This window comes from Alexandromys fortis, unplaced genomic scaffold, assembly GCF_014885135.2.
Source record: "Alexandromys fortis isolate MF-2015 unplaced genomic scaffold, M_Fortis_MF-2015_v1.1 scaffold_30, whole genome shotgun sequence".
Classification (NCBI taxonomy): domain Eukaryota; kingdom Metazoa; phylum Chordata; class Mammalia; order Rodentia; family Cricetidae; genus Alexandromys; species Alexandromys fortis.
The window spans coordinates 11,539,537-11,554,323 of record NW_026067922.1 but is presented as its reverse complement, the minus strand read 5'-3'; the positions used below and the strand labels follow the sequence as shown (position 1 = coordinate 11,554,323).

General features: G+C 52.5%; 1 protein-coding gene across 4 annotated transcripts in view; it reads left to right on the top strand.

Annotated features, from left to right (window-relative positions):
* Atp6v1c2 (ATPase H+ transporting V1 subunit C2) overlaps positions 1-14,707 on the top strand; it is a 37,173-nt gene extending 22,466 nt beyond the window's left edge. For 2 of the 4 annotated variants that reach the window (XM_050141947.1, XM_050141946.1), the window contains 9 exons: positions 1,984-2,075; positions 4,574-4,672; positions 5,204-5,272; positions 8,046-8,138; positions 8,240-8,333; positions 10,969-11,106; positions 11,903-12,000; positions 13,969-14,101; positions 14,281-14,707. In XM_050141947.1, the coding sequence (XP_049997904.1) occupies positions 1,984-2,075; positions 4,574-4,672; positions 5,204-5,272; positions 8,046-8,138; positions 8,240-8,333; positions 10,969-11,106; positions 11,903-12,000; positions 13,969-14,101; positions 14,281-14,370 (906 nt within the window). In that variant the 3' untranslated portion in view covers positions 14,371-14,707. The remainder of the gene's footprint in view (positions 1-1,983; positions 2,076-4,573; positions 4,673-5,203; positions 5,273-8,045; positions 8,139-8,239; positions 8,334-10,968; positions 11,107-11,902; positions 12,001-13,968; positions 14,102-14,280) is intronic. The other 2 variants (XM_050141950.1, XM_050141949.1) reach the window with 1 other exon arrangement.
* The last annotated feature ends 80 nt before the right edge of the window (positions 14,708-14,787 follow it).

Genomic DNA, 14,787 nt, shown 5'->3' with positions numbered 1-14,787 from the left:
TATGTGCCTTCACCATGGGTGAGATTTGACTGTTCTGCCCTATTGCTGGTGCATACAGTACCCTTTATATGTCATGGCTGGTCCAATGGCTGGGGAGATCCCAGCCGTGTGCTCAACAAAGCCGCCCTGTTCTCTTAAGTGGCTAAGCTTCCCTGAGGGCGGTAGGCAGGTCAAGACAGGAAGGGTGGCTTTGAGACCTTTTCTCCTTCAGGTTTCTTGGGAATCTGGGTGTGGCTCCCTGGGCTTACATCACCTCCCAAGAGGTTCTCAGAGGTGCTTCTAGCAGGGGGCAGCCCAGGGTATTGAGCCAGGTATGGCTTTCTGGAGAGCATCACCACATCCACCACTGAGCCAGAAAACACAGATTTTTGTGGGGTTGGGCATGCCACCTCAGGATTCTGTGTCCCAGGGACACTGATCTTGCCCTGGGGGAGTCGGAGAGCAGTAGAATCAGAACTGGCTTCCCACTAGTCCAGGGTACCCACATGCACAGCTATTAAAGCAACAGACTGAGTGGCAGTGGGTCAGATCGAATCCCACAAGGTGTGCAGTGTTCAGGCTCCATGCTCCATCACAGGGCTGTAGGCTAGCGGGACAGGGATTGGGGGAGACTGGATCTTCAGCCTGTGCTGCCCCAGGAACTTGTGTCTGAGCCCCAGTCCCTCCTTGTTCTTCTGAGGTGGCTTAGGGCTTTGTACAGTTTGTGTAGCACATGTCCTATGGTCACATGATGTAGCTGCACCCTGAGTGGTATGTGCGGTGTGGTCCATGTGCACAGCATAGCTGTGCAGCCTAGTTATGAGGTAGGATGTCATCAGTGACAGAACCCCTCAAGGCACATAGATCTCTGTGGAGCCTTTTTGTTACGTCCTGGGAGCGTGTTCCTCTTTGGATGTCTATTCTGAGTATTTAAACTCAGAACTTCCACAGTACACCAGGTTTCAGCTCACGAGTCTCAACAGCTCCTCCACCAGAAGTGTGCATGGCCCTACAGCATGGACGCTCATCATATCTCACTGCCAAACTGGAGGCAAAAGGGTGGCCAGATGGCTTGTGTTTTGGGGTACCCGCCACTGCCTTCCAGCTGACATGCATCCAAGCATGCTCAAATACACAGCCACTTGTTTGTCATTATGGCTGCAGGGCACTGCGCACTGTCCTGCTGTGTCTTTGCAGGGCCAGGTCTGCCGTGAGCCCTTAGAGGACAGAACTATCTTTAAATTACCACAAAGCTCAGCCCTTGGGCGGGACTCACTGTGGCTCTGAATCACTCGCCGCCTTCTGGCCTCAGAGATCTTATTTATCACTATCCTCTTGAACTGTTCTTCACTGGGGTCAGCTGTCCTTGGGGCCTCTCTACAGATGGCATTCCTCCCACGTGGAGTAGATGGGGAGCCTGAGGCGGGGAGCAGAGGCGCTCAGTCACTGGGCACTGCAGGTTGGGAGGAGCTGCAGTCAAGTCTGGAGAGGTGGATGATTGGGAGGATGAGCAGGGGAGACAGGATAGGTACCTAGCAGAGGTACCTGCAGCTGAGAAGTTCAGCATCACTTGCTGGGAAGGAGCACAAGCTAGTGTGTGACACTGGGCAAGCTGTGGCACCTCAGTCGCTGTAAAGTCTCCACCCACTTCCCCATGTGAGGACTGACTGCGAGGGCCAGGTGCTGGGGGCTGGGAGAGTCAGGAGGGAGACCGACCACCCTGATGAATAGGCAGGTTGCTGTTTTTCTTTTGTTTCCTTGTTTCTTTCTTTATCCTGAGACAGGGTTTCACTTAGGCTAAGCCGCAAACTGGCTGTGGAGCTGAGGATGATCTTGATCTGATCTTCCTGCCTCTGCCTCCCAAGTGCTGCAATTACAGAAGTGAGCCCCAGTGGCTGGCTTGGTCACTGTTGTTAAGTGTCCCATGGATGCTTGGCCAGATTTTGAAGAGTTTTACTAACTCCTCAAGGTCACCAGGAGCGTCTCTCCCCCCCTCCCTCCCAGCAACTGGCACAAATTGAGACAGACCTGAAGTCCCGCACAGCCGCGTACAGCGTTCTGAAGACCAACCTGGAGAACTTGGAGAAGAAATCCACGTGTGTACCACACCCATTGCATTCTCTGTGCATGCATCCTGTGGGGGGTGGGGGATAGCCTTCACTCTTACCTTCCCCGTGGCTGTGGCCCTTGAACAGGTGCACAGTTGGAGCTGCATGCTAGGAACCTGAGGCAGATTAAGAGGACATAGCCAGGCAGGGTGGCCACTTCTGCCTGTGAACACAGAGGAACACGGTATTGCTTCCTCTCGTTCCTCCTTTCCCCCTGTCCCCACTCCTTACCCAGGAGGAGGCTCTGGGGAGCCTGCTCAGGACTTTCGCTGCATCTCATCTTCAAGGAGGGGATGTCAGAGCCCAGAACTCTTCAAGGGACAGATAGGATCGTGGGCAGCCGTCCAGGGCAGACCAGGATGGCTCACGGGCAGCAGTCAGGATTGACAGCTGCAGGGCTTCAGGTGCCCTGGCTGTTTGCTGGAGAATGGGTTGTTCAGGCCCCCGACAGACCAGGCTCCTTGGTGGTGGAATCAATAGAAGAGCAAGCTGGGGACCATCATGGCAGGGACTATTTGGGGATGGCAGTGAGCACCCTGGAAAGAACAGGCAATAAGGAGCCAGGCAAGCTTCCAAGTGAGAGAGAAGTGTGGGTAGGGCCGAGCAAGCATGAAGTGGTCACCAGCATTCACCTTTATATCCTCAGTCTGAATCTAGAAAAGCAGAGTGGCCCAGGAGCTCAGAGTCAGCTGCCCTCCCTCTGTTTGGTGTCTCTTATTTAAGCTTCCCTCTTAAACCTTCCCTAGGCTAGTTTTTCCATTCATAAAAGAGAACATAGATTGACCATTCCTGATCTGAAAATCCAAAATGAAAAATGATCCAAAACCAGAAAAGTTTTAAGCATCAACATAATTCCTTAAATAGAAAGTCCTGTACCTGACCTTTTCGTGACTCTGGCCACGGGCACGATACAAACACTAAAATTGCCATGTAAGCTTCTCTGCCAGCTATTGTATGAGTCCTGTATGAAGCCAATGGGTTTCTGCTTTGACTTGTGTCCTACCTCCAAGAAAGCTCATTATTCCAATAAAACATTCAAATGAACAAAACCACCCGAAATCCAAACAGAGAAGGAATGCAGAAGCTGCCATCCATCAGTGGGGGTGGAGACCACAGATGCACTGAGCTTAGAAAGCCAGTTCCAGTTGTCTGATTCCATCTCTGGGTACCTGAACCTGAGCGGTGGTGGATGCCAGTCAGGTGAGCACTGTTTTACCTTGAGTTCAGGGTAGCTTAGTCTCTTTTAGGCTTGGGGTCCAGACCATGGCGGGCTACCCACTCCACCACCAAGTCATAGACAGTTTGATGACTGGCAAGATGGATCCGTGGACAATCTGAGTTCAGTCCCTGGGTCTCGCCTGGAAGAAGGAGAGAACTGACTTCTGCAAGTTGTTTGCTGACCTCCACCAATGTGCCATAGCACATGGATTCCTGCACACACACACACACACACACACACACACACACACACACACTCACACAACAAAGTAAATAAATAAAAAGTGCAGTTAGAGAATTGGAACTTTAGCAGGGGACTGGTCCAACCGCTTCTCCCCTACAGTCCCTGATTCCTCCTCCTTCACCAGTCAGATGCTGACTCTGCCTTCCATTTGTTCTCTCGATGCACATGTCCTCAGGCCCTGTGGACATAGAGCGAAAAGTCACAGCCACTCACTCAGCAAACCTGTGGGTTTGCTATGTATGTGGGCTACCTATGTCTCCTAGCAGGGTAACGTGCTGGCGGTGGTGACAGGGTGGCCGGGAGGGGACCCACCAGCTTTGTCTGCACACATAGTTGTGTGCGGGAGCAGACACCCTTGGAAGCTAGGGTTTCTCTCTTGCCTTTGAGGCTTTGCCCTCGGCTCTGTGCTTGGGAGGTTGGAAGTCTTGGGCTCACATTGCAGCCTCCGTGCTCTGGGGGCTGTCTGGTTAGGACTCTGCAATGTGGGGAACTACCATGTCTTGGTAGCTGCCTCTGTCCATGCAACAGCTTGGTAGTAATACCACGCTCCTCATCTGTGCCAGGGCTGGTGGTGTAGACAAAGCTGATATTTCAGGTGAGTGTCCCCAGCTGCTGGACCGAACAGCCTGTAAAGTGACACATAGCTATCTCTATCAGGGCCTATCTGTCCCATGCAACTTGGAGACCTTGCTGTTTTGATACTTGAATAACTTTAGCAGCCTGCCACACGAGGTCCCCTCCCAGCGCCTGGGTTGGCTTTTGAGGGCAGTGCAGGTCACTGAGGTGTTAGATTCAGCAGCCCCTTGAGTGGCAGGTGATAGCTGCAGAGGCTCTGCCAGTTTCCCTGCCCCCAGAGGGAAGAGGAGGTAGCTCACTTACCACTTGGCTGTACCTGGCCCTGGCAGACAGCTCAGAGACTCTCCTGGGCCTGCTCTATTTCCTGCTGTTTGTCTGGACTCTTGAGGCATGTGGGGTCTGTGAGCCTCTCTCTGCTGGACTTACCCGTTGTCCTTCTGCCCTCCAGGGGAAACCTCTTCACTCGGACACTGAGCGACATTGTCAGCAAAGAAGACTTTGTGCTTGATTCGGAATATCTCACAACCCTTCTGGTCATCGTTCCCAAGTATGTGGGCAGGAAGATAGTGGGTGTGTGCTGCTCAGGGGAAAATGAGGTGGGCCCCTTGTGCCCTGCTGGGTCAGGTCAGCAGACATTGTTGCTCGGGGCTCATGGGGTGGGTCACTATCTCCACAGGCACAGAGCCAGGTGGATGGTAGCAGTAGCAGAGCCTTAACTGAGGATCTGTGCTGTGCCCACAAGGAGCCTGAGAGCTCTACTCTTCCCTTTGTCCTGGCGCTAGAAAGACCATTCTGCTGTCCCCAGGTCACCTGGGCCAGGATCAGATCATTATTAGTAAGCTTCAAATATACCAACACCCGAGCTCTCTACATGGGGACCTTCTGGGAAGACCTGGAGCCCTTGCAATCAGACTGGGCTCAGGGCAGCCCTGGGCAATAGCAAGAACTTTGGGGATGTTAAGAGCACTCCCTGGTTATACCTCTCGACTTTCCACCTTCAGAAGAAGGTGCAAACAGTTTCCTGAGACAAGAGAAGCCCTTCCTTCCCAAAGTACTCAACAGGTCTGTGTCCTCACAGGTCAAGCTATGCACAGTGGCAGAAGACGTATGAGTCCCTGTCGGACATGGTGGTCCCTCGGTCAACCAAGTAAGTGAGACCTCAGCTTAGTCTACATCCCCAGAGGGGAAATGTATGGATGTTCTTGGAACACCAGACATGTGCCAAGGGTGGGGCACCTCACAGCACCATGCCTGCACAGTAAGTCCCTGTGGCCTGGAATTTCTGCTTGCCATTGTCCTTCAAAGCTCCAGTTGCCTGTCCCTCCTCTGGGAAGGCTGTTCTGGCTGCTTCCAGAAGAGTGTCTGGGTTCTCTGCCTGCCTGCTCTGTATTCTCTACTAAACATCCATTCGGCAAATGCCTGAACAGAGTGCCGGCATCGGGCTGGCTGGCCTCAGAGTCTGGGCAGGGAGGGCATTCTCACTGTGTGGCCAGTTGGGGTCAGAACGGGAACAAGTGAGCAATGCAAAAATGATGGGTAGGCCCGGGTTGACTCTATGTCTACCGTGGAAAACCAGCAATGAACTACACACATCAGAGCTCCCTTGGAGAATGAGCAGACATTAGCTGTTGGCAGGTGTCTTAGTCACACTTCCATTGCTGTGAGGAGACACCATGACCAAGGCAATGCTTAGAAAAGAAAGCATTTAATGAGGGGCTTGCTCGCTGTTTCACGGGCTTAGTCCATTTTCATCATGACAGGGATCGTGCTGGCACACACGATGCTGGAGCTCAGAGCTGTATCCTCAGAGACAGAGAGACAGAGACAAACAGAGAGAGAGAGTGCACACCTAGGCCTGATGTGAGCTTTTGAAACCTCAAAACCCACTCCCAGAGACACACTTCCTTCAACAAGGCCACCCCTCCTAATTCTTCTCAAATAGTGCCACTTCCTGGTGACTGAGCGTTCAGAAAATATGAGCCTATGGTAGCCATTCTTATTACCACAGCAGATATACAGAGGACCATGTCATTTATCTTGAATTTAAAAAAAGAAAACCAAAAATCAAAACAACAAAAAAACATGTGACAGGAAGGTCTTGGTGCCTGGGCCATAATACAGTTCGCGGCAGAGTCACAGGGGCCATGGAAATGAGGAAAACCACCCGCAGGGTCAGAGTTATATGTGTAGTTCAGTGAGGCAGGGCCTAAGGAACTCTTAACTACGCGGGACCTGTTTGTGATCCTAAGTCATACATCTTATATATGCCATACAGGAAACTTCAGAATGAGCCGCAAGTAAACGTGAGCTCAATTATCTGCTCTACCACACTGCACCCAGAGCTGCCCACCTCACTCCAGCCCACCCAACCTCATCCCACCTAACCCATCTCATTTCATCCAAGCCCACTCCACCCCATCCAATCCTACCCTACCTACTCCACCTGCCTCCTTCCGTCCCATCCCACCTCCCTCACCCCTACCCATCCATCCTGTTCTACTCCCACCCCACCCCATCCAGTTTCACTTCCATCCCAGCCCTTCCCACCCCATCCCATCATATTCACTGTCCCATCACACCCTACCCATCCTACTCTGTCCCGCCCCATCCTCATCTGCCTCATCCCATCCCATTCTAGTCCCCTTCCTATCTCGATCCATTCATTCTTGAGGTCTTGGCACCGAGGAACATACCACCAGCTCCCAGGAGACAGCCACAGGGAGCTAAAATGAGGAATAGGTTAGACACAGTCTAAGGACTAAGGAGGAACTTGAAGAGGAGGTCCATCTTACAGGTAGCACCAGACAGGAGCTGCCTGGAAGGCAGGCTTCTTTTGTTCTTAAAGATTGCCTCTGGGGTCCTTTTAGGAGGGCCGGTGTCTCAGTTAGGGTTCTATTGCTTTGAAGAGACACCATGATCACTCAACTCTGATAAAGGACAGAATTTAAATGGGGCTGGATTATAGTTCAGAGGTGTAGTCCATTGTCGCCATGGCAGGCAAACATGGTGGCATGGAGGCAGACATGGTGCCGGAGACATAGTGAGAATTCTACATCCTGATCCACAGGCATGTGAACAGGCATATGAGACCTCAAAGCCCGCCTCCACAGCGACACACTTCCTCCAACAAGGCCACACCTCCTAATAGTGCCACTCTCTATGGACCAACCATTCAAACACATGAGTCTGTGGGGCCCATTCCTTTTCAAACCACTGCATTCAGCTTGGCAGGATGTTGGGCACCAGAGCAGAGACCTCAGGATTCAGAGATCTTGAGAGCCTGCACCAACAATCCTGGAAAGGTTTGGGGCTTAGGAGCAGTTCCTGTGGGTGTGGGCTCTGAGACACTGAAGAGGTTATCTTCCAACCAGGCATGCCTAGAGCCCCAAGACTTCTTACTTAGACCGCTGTCTCCATGTTGCTGGGGACAGTGACTGCAGCAGCCTGTGCTACATGCTGGCAATGACATGCCCAGTTAGGGCTTCATGTTATTGAAAATGGAGTGACCCTTGTGGAGTGGCTTCTGCACTGACTTCACTGGAACCTGCATAGCCAGCAGCGGTGTTGGGCCGGCCCCGTGGGGGACTGGATCACTCAGCCATTTGAGGAGCATAAGGCAAAGTAGACGCGCACTCCCTGTCATTCCCAACAAGAGGCTCTGCTGAGCTCCCAAGGCTGAGCCCGGAGGGGTGGGTGGTGGGGGCAGACCCAGGAAGCTGTCAGACTCAGGCCACCTTTGGTTCCCAGCCCCTGGTGACTGCCAATGACACAAGCATAGGCCACCAGATTCAGGACACCTGACTCTTCAGTGGGGATGACCTCCTGAGGTGGAAGAAGAATTTCTCCTAATTTAGCTTCAGCTCAGAGCCTGGAGTGGAATAGCCCTAGGTTGTCCAGCTAACAAATGCTTCTCCCTTTAGACTGATCGCCGAAGACAATGAGGCTGGCCTCTTCACAGTGACTCTCTTCCGCAAAGTGACTGAAGACTTCAAAGTTAAAGCCAAAGAAAACAAGTAAAAATGTGGGCCACCGGCTGCTCGGGTTTGGTGTGAGTCCCTGGGGAGAGTCTGCCTTGACCATGTTCTCAGTGACAGCTATAGCTGCTTTTTTGAAGGTTCATTGTCCGGGAATTTTACTATGATGAAAACGAAATTAAAAGAGAAAGGGAAGAGATGACCAGGTTGCTGTCTGATAAGAAACAACAGTATGTGAGTACCAGGGTGTGGGAGGGGCTCTCTAGACATTCCAGGGGGGGCCAGCGTCCACTCCCCAGTATCACTGTCCCCATCTCCTGGGCTCATGCTGTCGAGACACATGTGAGTTCAGATGTCATATGTACTGAGCTCCACCCCCTGATGCAGCTCGCAGCCACCCGGATCACTGCCCTCTGGCAGGGCTTGTCTGCTGCACAGAAGTTGAGTAGCTGAAGTGAGCCGTGGCCAGGGGGATCAGCCTGGGCTTTGCAACAGGTCAGCCAGAGCAGGGGCACCAGGATGAAGCATCTGTGCCCAGAGTGGATAGTGTCACCGCCTCAAAGATTGCACAGCCACCTGTTTCCTATCATCTGTGACTGTAGATTTCAGGGCATCACCAGCACCTGTGTTTACCTCTCCAGTGCTCTTAGCAGAGTGGGTGCTTCTCTGAGATTCTGGCCACAGACACTTAGGAGCTTTGTGGAGAGGTCAGCCTCCATCCCTGGAGCAAAGCTGAGAATGCAGTGTTGAATGGAGAACATCACCTCTGGGCTCTGCCATGCGTTCCAGACTCTGGAGGTCTGGAACAGTGGCCCCGGCTCTGCCCTGCTTCCTTGAGGCACTGGCTCCTTCTCCCCCAGCCACAGAGCACCTTCTAGTGTCACTTCAGTGACAGGTGGGACCCATAGAGTGTCATTGAGTCCTCAAGGGGAAGCCTGTGTACTCAGAGCTGTAAGTGTGTGCCTGGGAGAACAGGGCCTCTGGCCTGGTACAGCGCTCCACACGTGCTCCGGCGGCTGCACCAGGCCTCCTCCCGCACTAGGCAGAGCCTGCGCATACCGGATCTTGCTGAGTGGGTGGCTCTTCTCACCCACACATTTAGAAGTAAGCACAAGCCACCGAGATCCCCAAAGTAGTTCTTGGAGCCTCACCTGCCTGCTGTTTCCTTTTCAGAAGGAAAGCCCGACTAGTGATGGTTCATGGCGTTGGATTTTCTGTGTTGTTTTTGAGAGAGGGTCTCATGTATCCCAGGCTGGCCTCTAATTTGATATGTAATTGAGGCTGGCACCTACAGAGTGCTGAGATTATAGGTGCATGGTCCGACAGCCCCATGGTGGAGAGGTGTGGGGTTTTGTTTTGTTTTTTTGTTTTTTAAGACAGGGTTTCTCTGACGCTAGTTCTATAGACCAGGCTGGTCTTGAACTCACAAAGATCCGCCTGCCTCAGCCTCCCAAGTCCTGGGATTAAAAGTATGCACCACCACCGCCCAGCCCATATTGGAGAGTTTTAACCCTATTTCCTTGAGCCTAGACACATGAACACACACACACTTGCATACACACACACCCACACTTGCACACACACACATGCCATGTGTATGCACTGAGCCAGTACCCACACTGCCCAGAACCAAAATCAATTGGATTCTAGCCAGGGCTCCTGAAGATGAAAGGCCTGGCTAGAGGCCTTGGCCCTGAGTCCCTGAAGGTGCTCTAAGCTCCTTAGAGCAATGGCATAGACATGGCACATTCTGGCAGGAGTGGCTGTCACTAACAAGAACAGATGCCCAGCTCACTGCCTGACCTCGGCTTTGGGGCCCTGTCCATCACAATGCCTAGCCTTCCCTTAGTTTTGTTTTGGTTTTTGGTTTTTCGAGACAGGGTTTCTCTGTGGCTTTGGAGCCTGTCCTGGAACTAGCTCTGTAGACCAGGCTGGTCTCGAACTCACAGAGATCCGCCTGCCTCTGCCTCCCGAGTGCTGGGATTAAAGGCGTGTGCCACCATCGCCCGGCTCTAGCCTTCCCTTAGGTGGGGCTTTTCTTCCCCTACTACCCCTGGGCCTGCAGTACCCCTGGATGGAGCTAGATTGTGAGGGCCCTGCCTATAGGTGAAGTAGGACATCTGGCATCCTTCCTGTGTATCAGGGTGACACAAGTAAGCTGCCGCCTTCTCCCTGGGGCTCAGATTCCCAGCGGTGGTGTCTTTACATGGCATAGACTTCAGCAGCCCCACGTGCCCCAGACAACCTGCTACAGTCTCCTTGTGTGTGGGAAACAGAGCTCCCGGCAGACACTCAGAACCCATGCTGGTGAATGGAGCCTCAGAGGGGCTCAGTGAGGACCCCCTCCACCCCAGGACCCTGGAATCTCTTGTTTGGTGTGGTTGGGAGCGGATACAGCCAAGCATCCCATATCCTTTAGTTATCGAGTCACTGGAACTGAGGGACCGGGTTGTTCTGGGGACACACAGTTGAGTTACCCTGTGTTTTCCACCCATTTACAGACAGGGTGATAAAGGGTGAAACAGCCTGGCTGTATGCCTGACTAATGTCCTGTATGTGACATGCTGAAGTGTCCCATGAACACCACAGAGGAAGCTGTTCCTGACTGATGAGCTCCCTAGGTCAGGATAGTTCAGTAATACTTCCGGGAGCAGTTTTTGTCTGCTGCTTCTGTGGTCCTGACCCAAGCAGGCACATAGGTTCTGCTCTGTCCCTAGTGTCTGAAATCACAGGCCTTGGACCTCTGCCACACCCTTCTCTCAGCCCGGACTCCAGAGCTTGCTGGCACAGGCTCTCCAGGCCATGAGAATTATTTGTGTTCACGATGCATGCTTGCTGAAAGATTAATAAATAATTTCTGTGCCTTTAGCAAACTTCCTGTGTTGCTCTTAAAAAGGGATCAGCCACCTACCGGGACCACAAGGTTAAGGTAACCCCGCTAGGGAACCCTGCTAGGCCCGCTGCGGTGCAGACCGACAGAGACAGAGAGAGTGAGGGCGAGGGCGAGGTAAGCACCCCCTGGGAACCCTGGGGGTCCCTGACTCAACTCTTTCCCCAGCTGAGGAACAAATCTTTGCATTTTCTCTTGTTTCTATGACTTGTGAGGTCTGAAGTTGGAGGAGCCCAGAACCCTGCTGTCCTAGCCTTCATGGTCTTCCTGGAGCTGCCTCTCTAGGCAGGGAATGGCGCTTGTCGGCTGGCTGGGATGTCTGTGCTCTGGCTGATGGTGGCTGGAGCTGGTGTCTGGTGATGGGCAGGGCTCTGACTGGAGGGAGGGCGGTTCGGTTGCTCAGCATTCCTCCCCGACTTTCCTGGCTGGACACCTCTGGCCTTGTCCAGCAGTTAGAAGTGTCAGAGGGGGACTGACACTAAGGAACAACCACGTCAGGCTCGGCAGCAGTAGCTATGGCCTAGATGAGGCTTGAAGAGCCGCCGGCAGGTGCAGCTGGTGGATGGGTGGGCTGGACCCTGAGGGTAGTGCCTTCCAATGAGGTGGGCTTCTTGGCTGTGCAGTGCCAGACAAGAACCTATTAGCTCATGTGTCAGTGTTGAGGTCAAGAGCTGTCTAGCTTCCCACCCCTGGTCCGAGGTAGCCTCTCGCATGTGCCGGTGGCTGCCCCAGAGCTTCCCCAGTGCCAGGCACCTGCATGCTGTGGTCCCGAGCCTCCCCAGGCTCTTCTCTGCTTCTGCTGGCTCCTGGCCCTTTCCTCTGGTTGCAGGACGTGCTCTGTATACTGCGAGCCTTTTCTTGGTCGTTATCAGTAGAGTGTCCGGAAGCTCATGCCATTCTCCTGTCTCTGCAGGGACCTCTGTTGCGCTGGCTCAAGGTGAACTTCAGCGAGGCCTTTATTGCCTGGATCCACATAAAGGCCCTGAGAGTGTTTGTGGAGTCTGTGCTCAGGTGTGTGGTGGGGATCCTGGGCTGGAGAGTTGAGCAGCAGGGCCTGGAGGGGAAGCTCGGAAACTCCACTCCCTGCTGTCTTCCAGCCCTTCTGCCTTTTGCTTTTTGTGACCATGTCTTGGCAATCTTCTCCATTCTGCCAAAGGAATCCCCATTGGCCATGTGTGCCCCGTTCTCCAGAGCTCGCTCTTTTCTGCCAGACTTGTTTGTGTGGTCCCTTCCCCACCTGTGTACCCTAGACAGGGCCCCAGTGGCTCCTGGAAGACGTCCCCAGACTGTCTTATTTCTTCACCCTCTAAGGGAAGATCTCCAGGTAGCTCCCCCACTAAAATAGGAAAGCTACACGTGCAAACATTATTTTGTCTTATTTTCTATCATTTTAAAATTAATAGAGCCACTGTGGAAAATTTGGAATCCATACAGGCAAGCACAAGTGTGAATCCAAATCACTTGTTGGGGATGGGGTGGAGCTCAGTGAGAGAGCATCTCCCTGGCACCCCTAAAGCCCCCAGTTCAGTCCCGAGCATCACAGAATAAACCACAAGCAAACACATCCCGGTGTGTGCTCATTTAGGTTTTTATGGTTAAGTTTTGCCCCCCAGCCCAAGTATTTAATGTTCAGATAACCTATCATTCTCAGTGTATTCATGGAAAATGAATCAAACAGCAAATGCTTTCCAAAGGGAGGCAGCGGTGAAAGAATAAATGACACAGGACACAGGGTGTGCAGATTTGGCTCTCAGGGGACAGTGATGGAGCTTGTTCATGTTAAATCGCAGGCAGCCTCTCCTGAGAAGTCTAGGTGGGCGGGCATCCTGGATGTCACCCTGAGGATGGGCAGTTGAACTCACGTCCTGGCAGAATGTTTCTCTGAACTGTCCAGGAGGCTTAGCAGGATTGGTGTCCCTGGCAGAAAAGCTAAAAGATCAGTAGGACTTAGGATGAGATGGCCCTGAGGTGTGGTGGTTCAAGCCTATGATCCTTGCACTTGGTGCGGTGAGGGGGGTGCTGAGTGAGGTACTTAGTCTCTGGTCAGTGTGGGATAGAAGAGCAAACACTGTCTCTGACAATCAACTGGGCTGTCGCTCACCAGGGGCTTGCCTGCATGTTATGAGCACCCCACTGGCCAGTATGGCACTTGTCTTGTGGGAGAGCAGGCAGCACAGGGGCCTTTCTGGCCAACAAAAACGGAGCCACCAGAGGCCTCTGCAGACAGACTGGGAAGGGTAGTGCCACATTCCAGGGCTTGTTTTGCCCAGTGAGTGAGGCCTGGGAAGGTTCGGGAGTCATTCCTGACATGATGGTGGTAGTCACAGGTCCCAGCTGACTCATTTCCAGAGCAGACTCTAGGTAGGTGATCTTGTTGCTAGACACCCGAGGACACTCGCCTGGGGCACAGTTTGGATACACTGGCTGGGCATGGCTCAGTGATACACCTCAACAGCGTTCTGGAGTAATGGACATCCCAGGCAGTGACCCTGGAGGAAATGTTTGGGCAGATTTAGTATCTTTTCCATGCACCCAAAAACTGAACAAGAGGCATGACTATACCTTGACATGGCTAATGCTGTTCTCCTTTAGTGAGCACATAACAGCTGGCACATGTAACATTTACGACCTGCAGAGTTCAGATCCACTGCTTGTACAACTAAGTATGCAAGGTAGCCAGGCAGGGCCATGAGCTCTGACCTTCAGAGACGGCTGGCACTGTACTGAGACTTAGTATCTTACTCCTAGTCTTTGGTCACCATTTTCTAGTTCTTTCCTCCGTTGTCAGTGAGCCATTCGTTCACTTTTTAATCCCACGTGTGCAACACATGTACAAAGGTGTCCAGAGGCCAGAGGCTGTGGGATCCTCTGGAGCTGGAGTTATAGGCAGTTGGGAGCCCCCTGACATGGGCACTGGGCCTTTGACTGTCTTGGCTGGCCTTTACACTAAACACCCACACGGTCTTCTTGTCGGAGCAGGTACGGACTCCCAGTGAACTTCCAGGCTGTGCTCCTGCAGCCCCAGAAAAAGTCAGCCACCAAGCGCCTGAGAGAGGTGCTCAATTCTGTCTTTCGGCATCTAGATGAGGTTGCTGCAGCAAGCTTACTGGATGTAGGTATCATGGGGACTCGAGGGCTCTGCCACCATAGGGATGTATGATATCACATACTTTTAAGCAAGGGGGTGGGGGATGGTGGTGGGGCAACTGCACAGGATAGGGCGTGAGGCCAGAACCCAAGGAGCTCCCCCCTTAAAAACAAGAATCATCTTTGCCCTTGCTCCCTTCATAGGCCTCTGTGGAAATCCCTGGACTGCAGCTCAGCAACCAGGACTATTTCCCCTACGTGTACTTCCACATTGACCTCAGCCTTCTGGACTAGGTGGCCAGCCTGGTTCACTGCAGCCTCAGACCTTGCTCTAAGCCAGATAACCAAGTCCTGCAGGATCCTGACCCACAAGATACTCAGACATTAGTTAGAGTGTATTTATTTTTTTAAGTTACAATAAAATGCTCAGTTCTGAGTCTCTTCTTGTGTTCTAACGTAACTCCAAACTTTCTCCTGAGCACTTCACATAGAGCAAAAAGCCTCTAACAGGGTAACCCACTAACTAGGCTCTTGTTTTCGTGGGACTTTTAATGGGAAATTAGTGAGAATGTTGACAACCTGAGCCTAATTGTCACCAGTGAAGCCCCAAGACAAGACTTTGGGGTAGGAAATGCAATTCTCACTTGGTACCAAGTTTTCCAAAAGGTCTTGTCTTCATTTAAAAAACACTATTTCAGGGAAGTGGTGGTG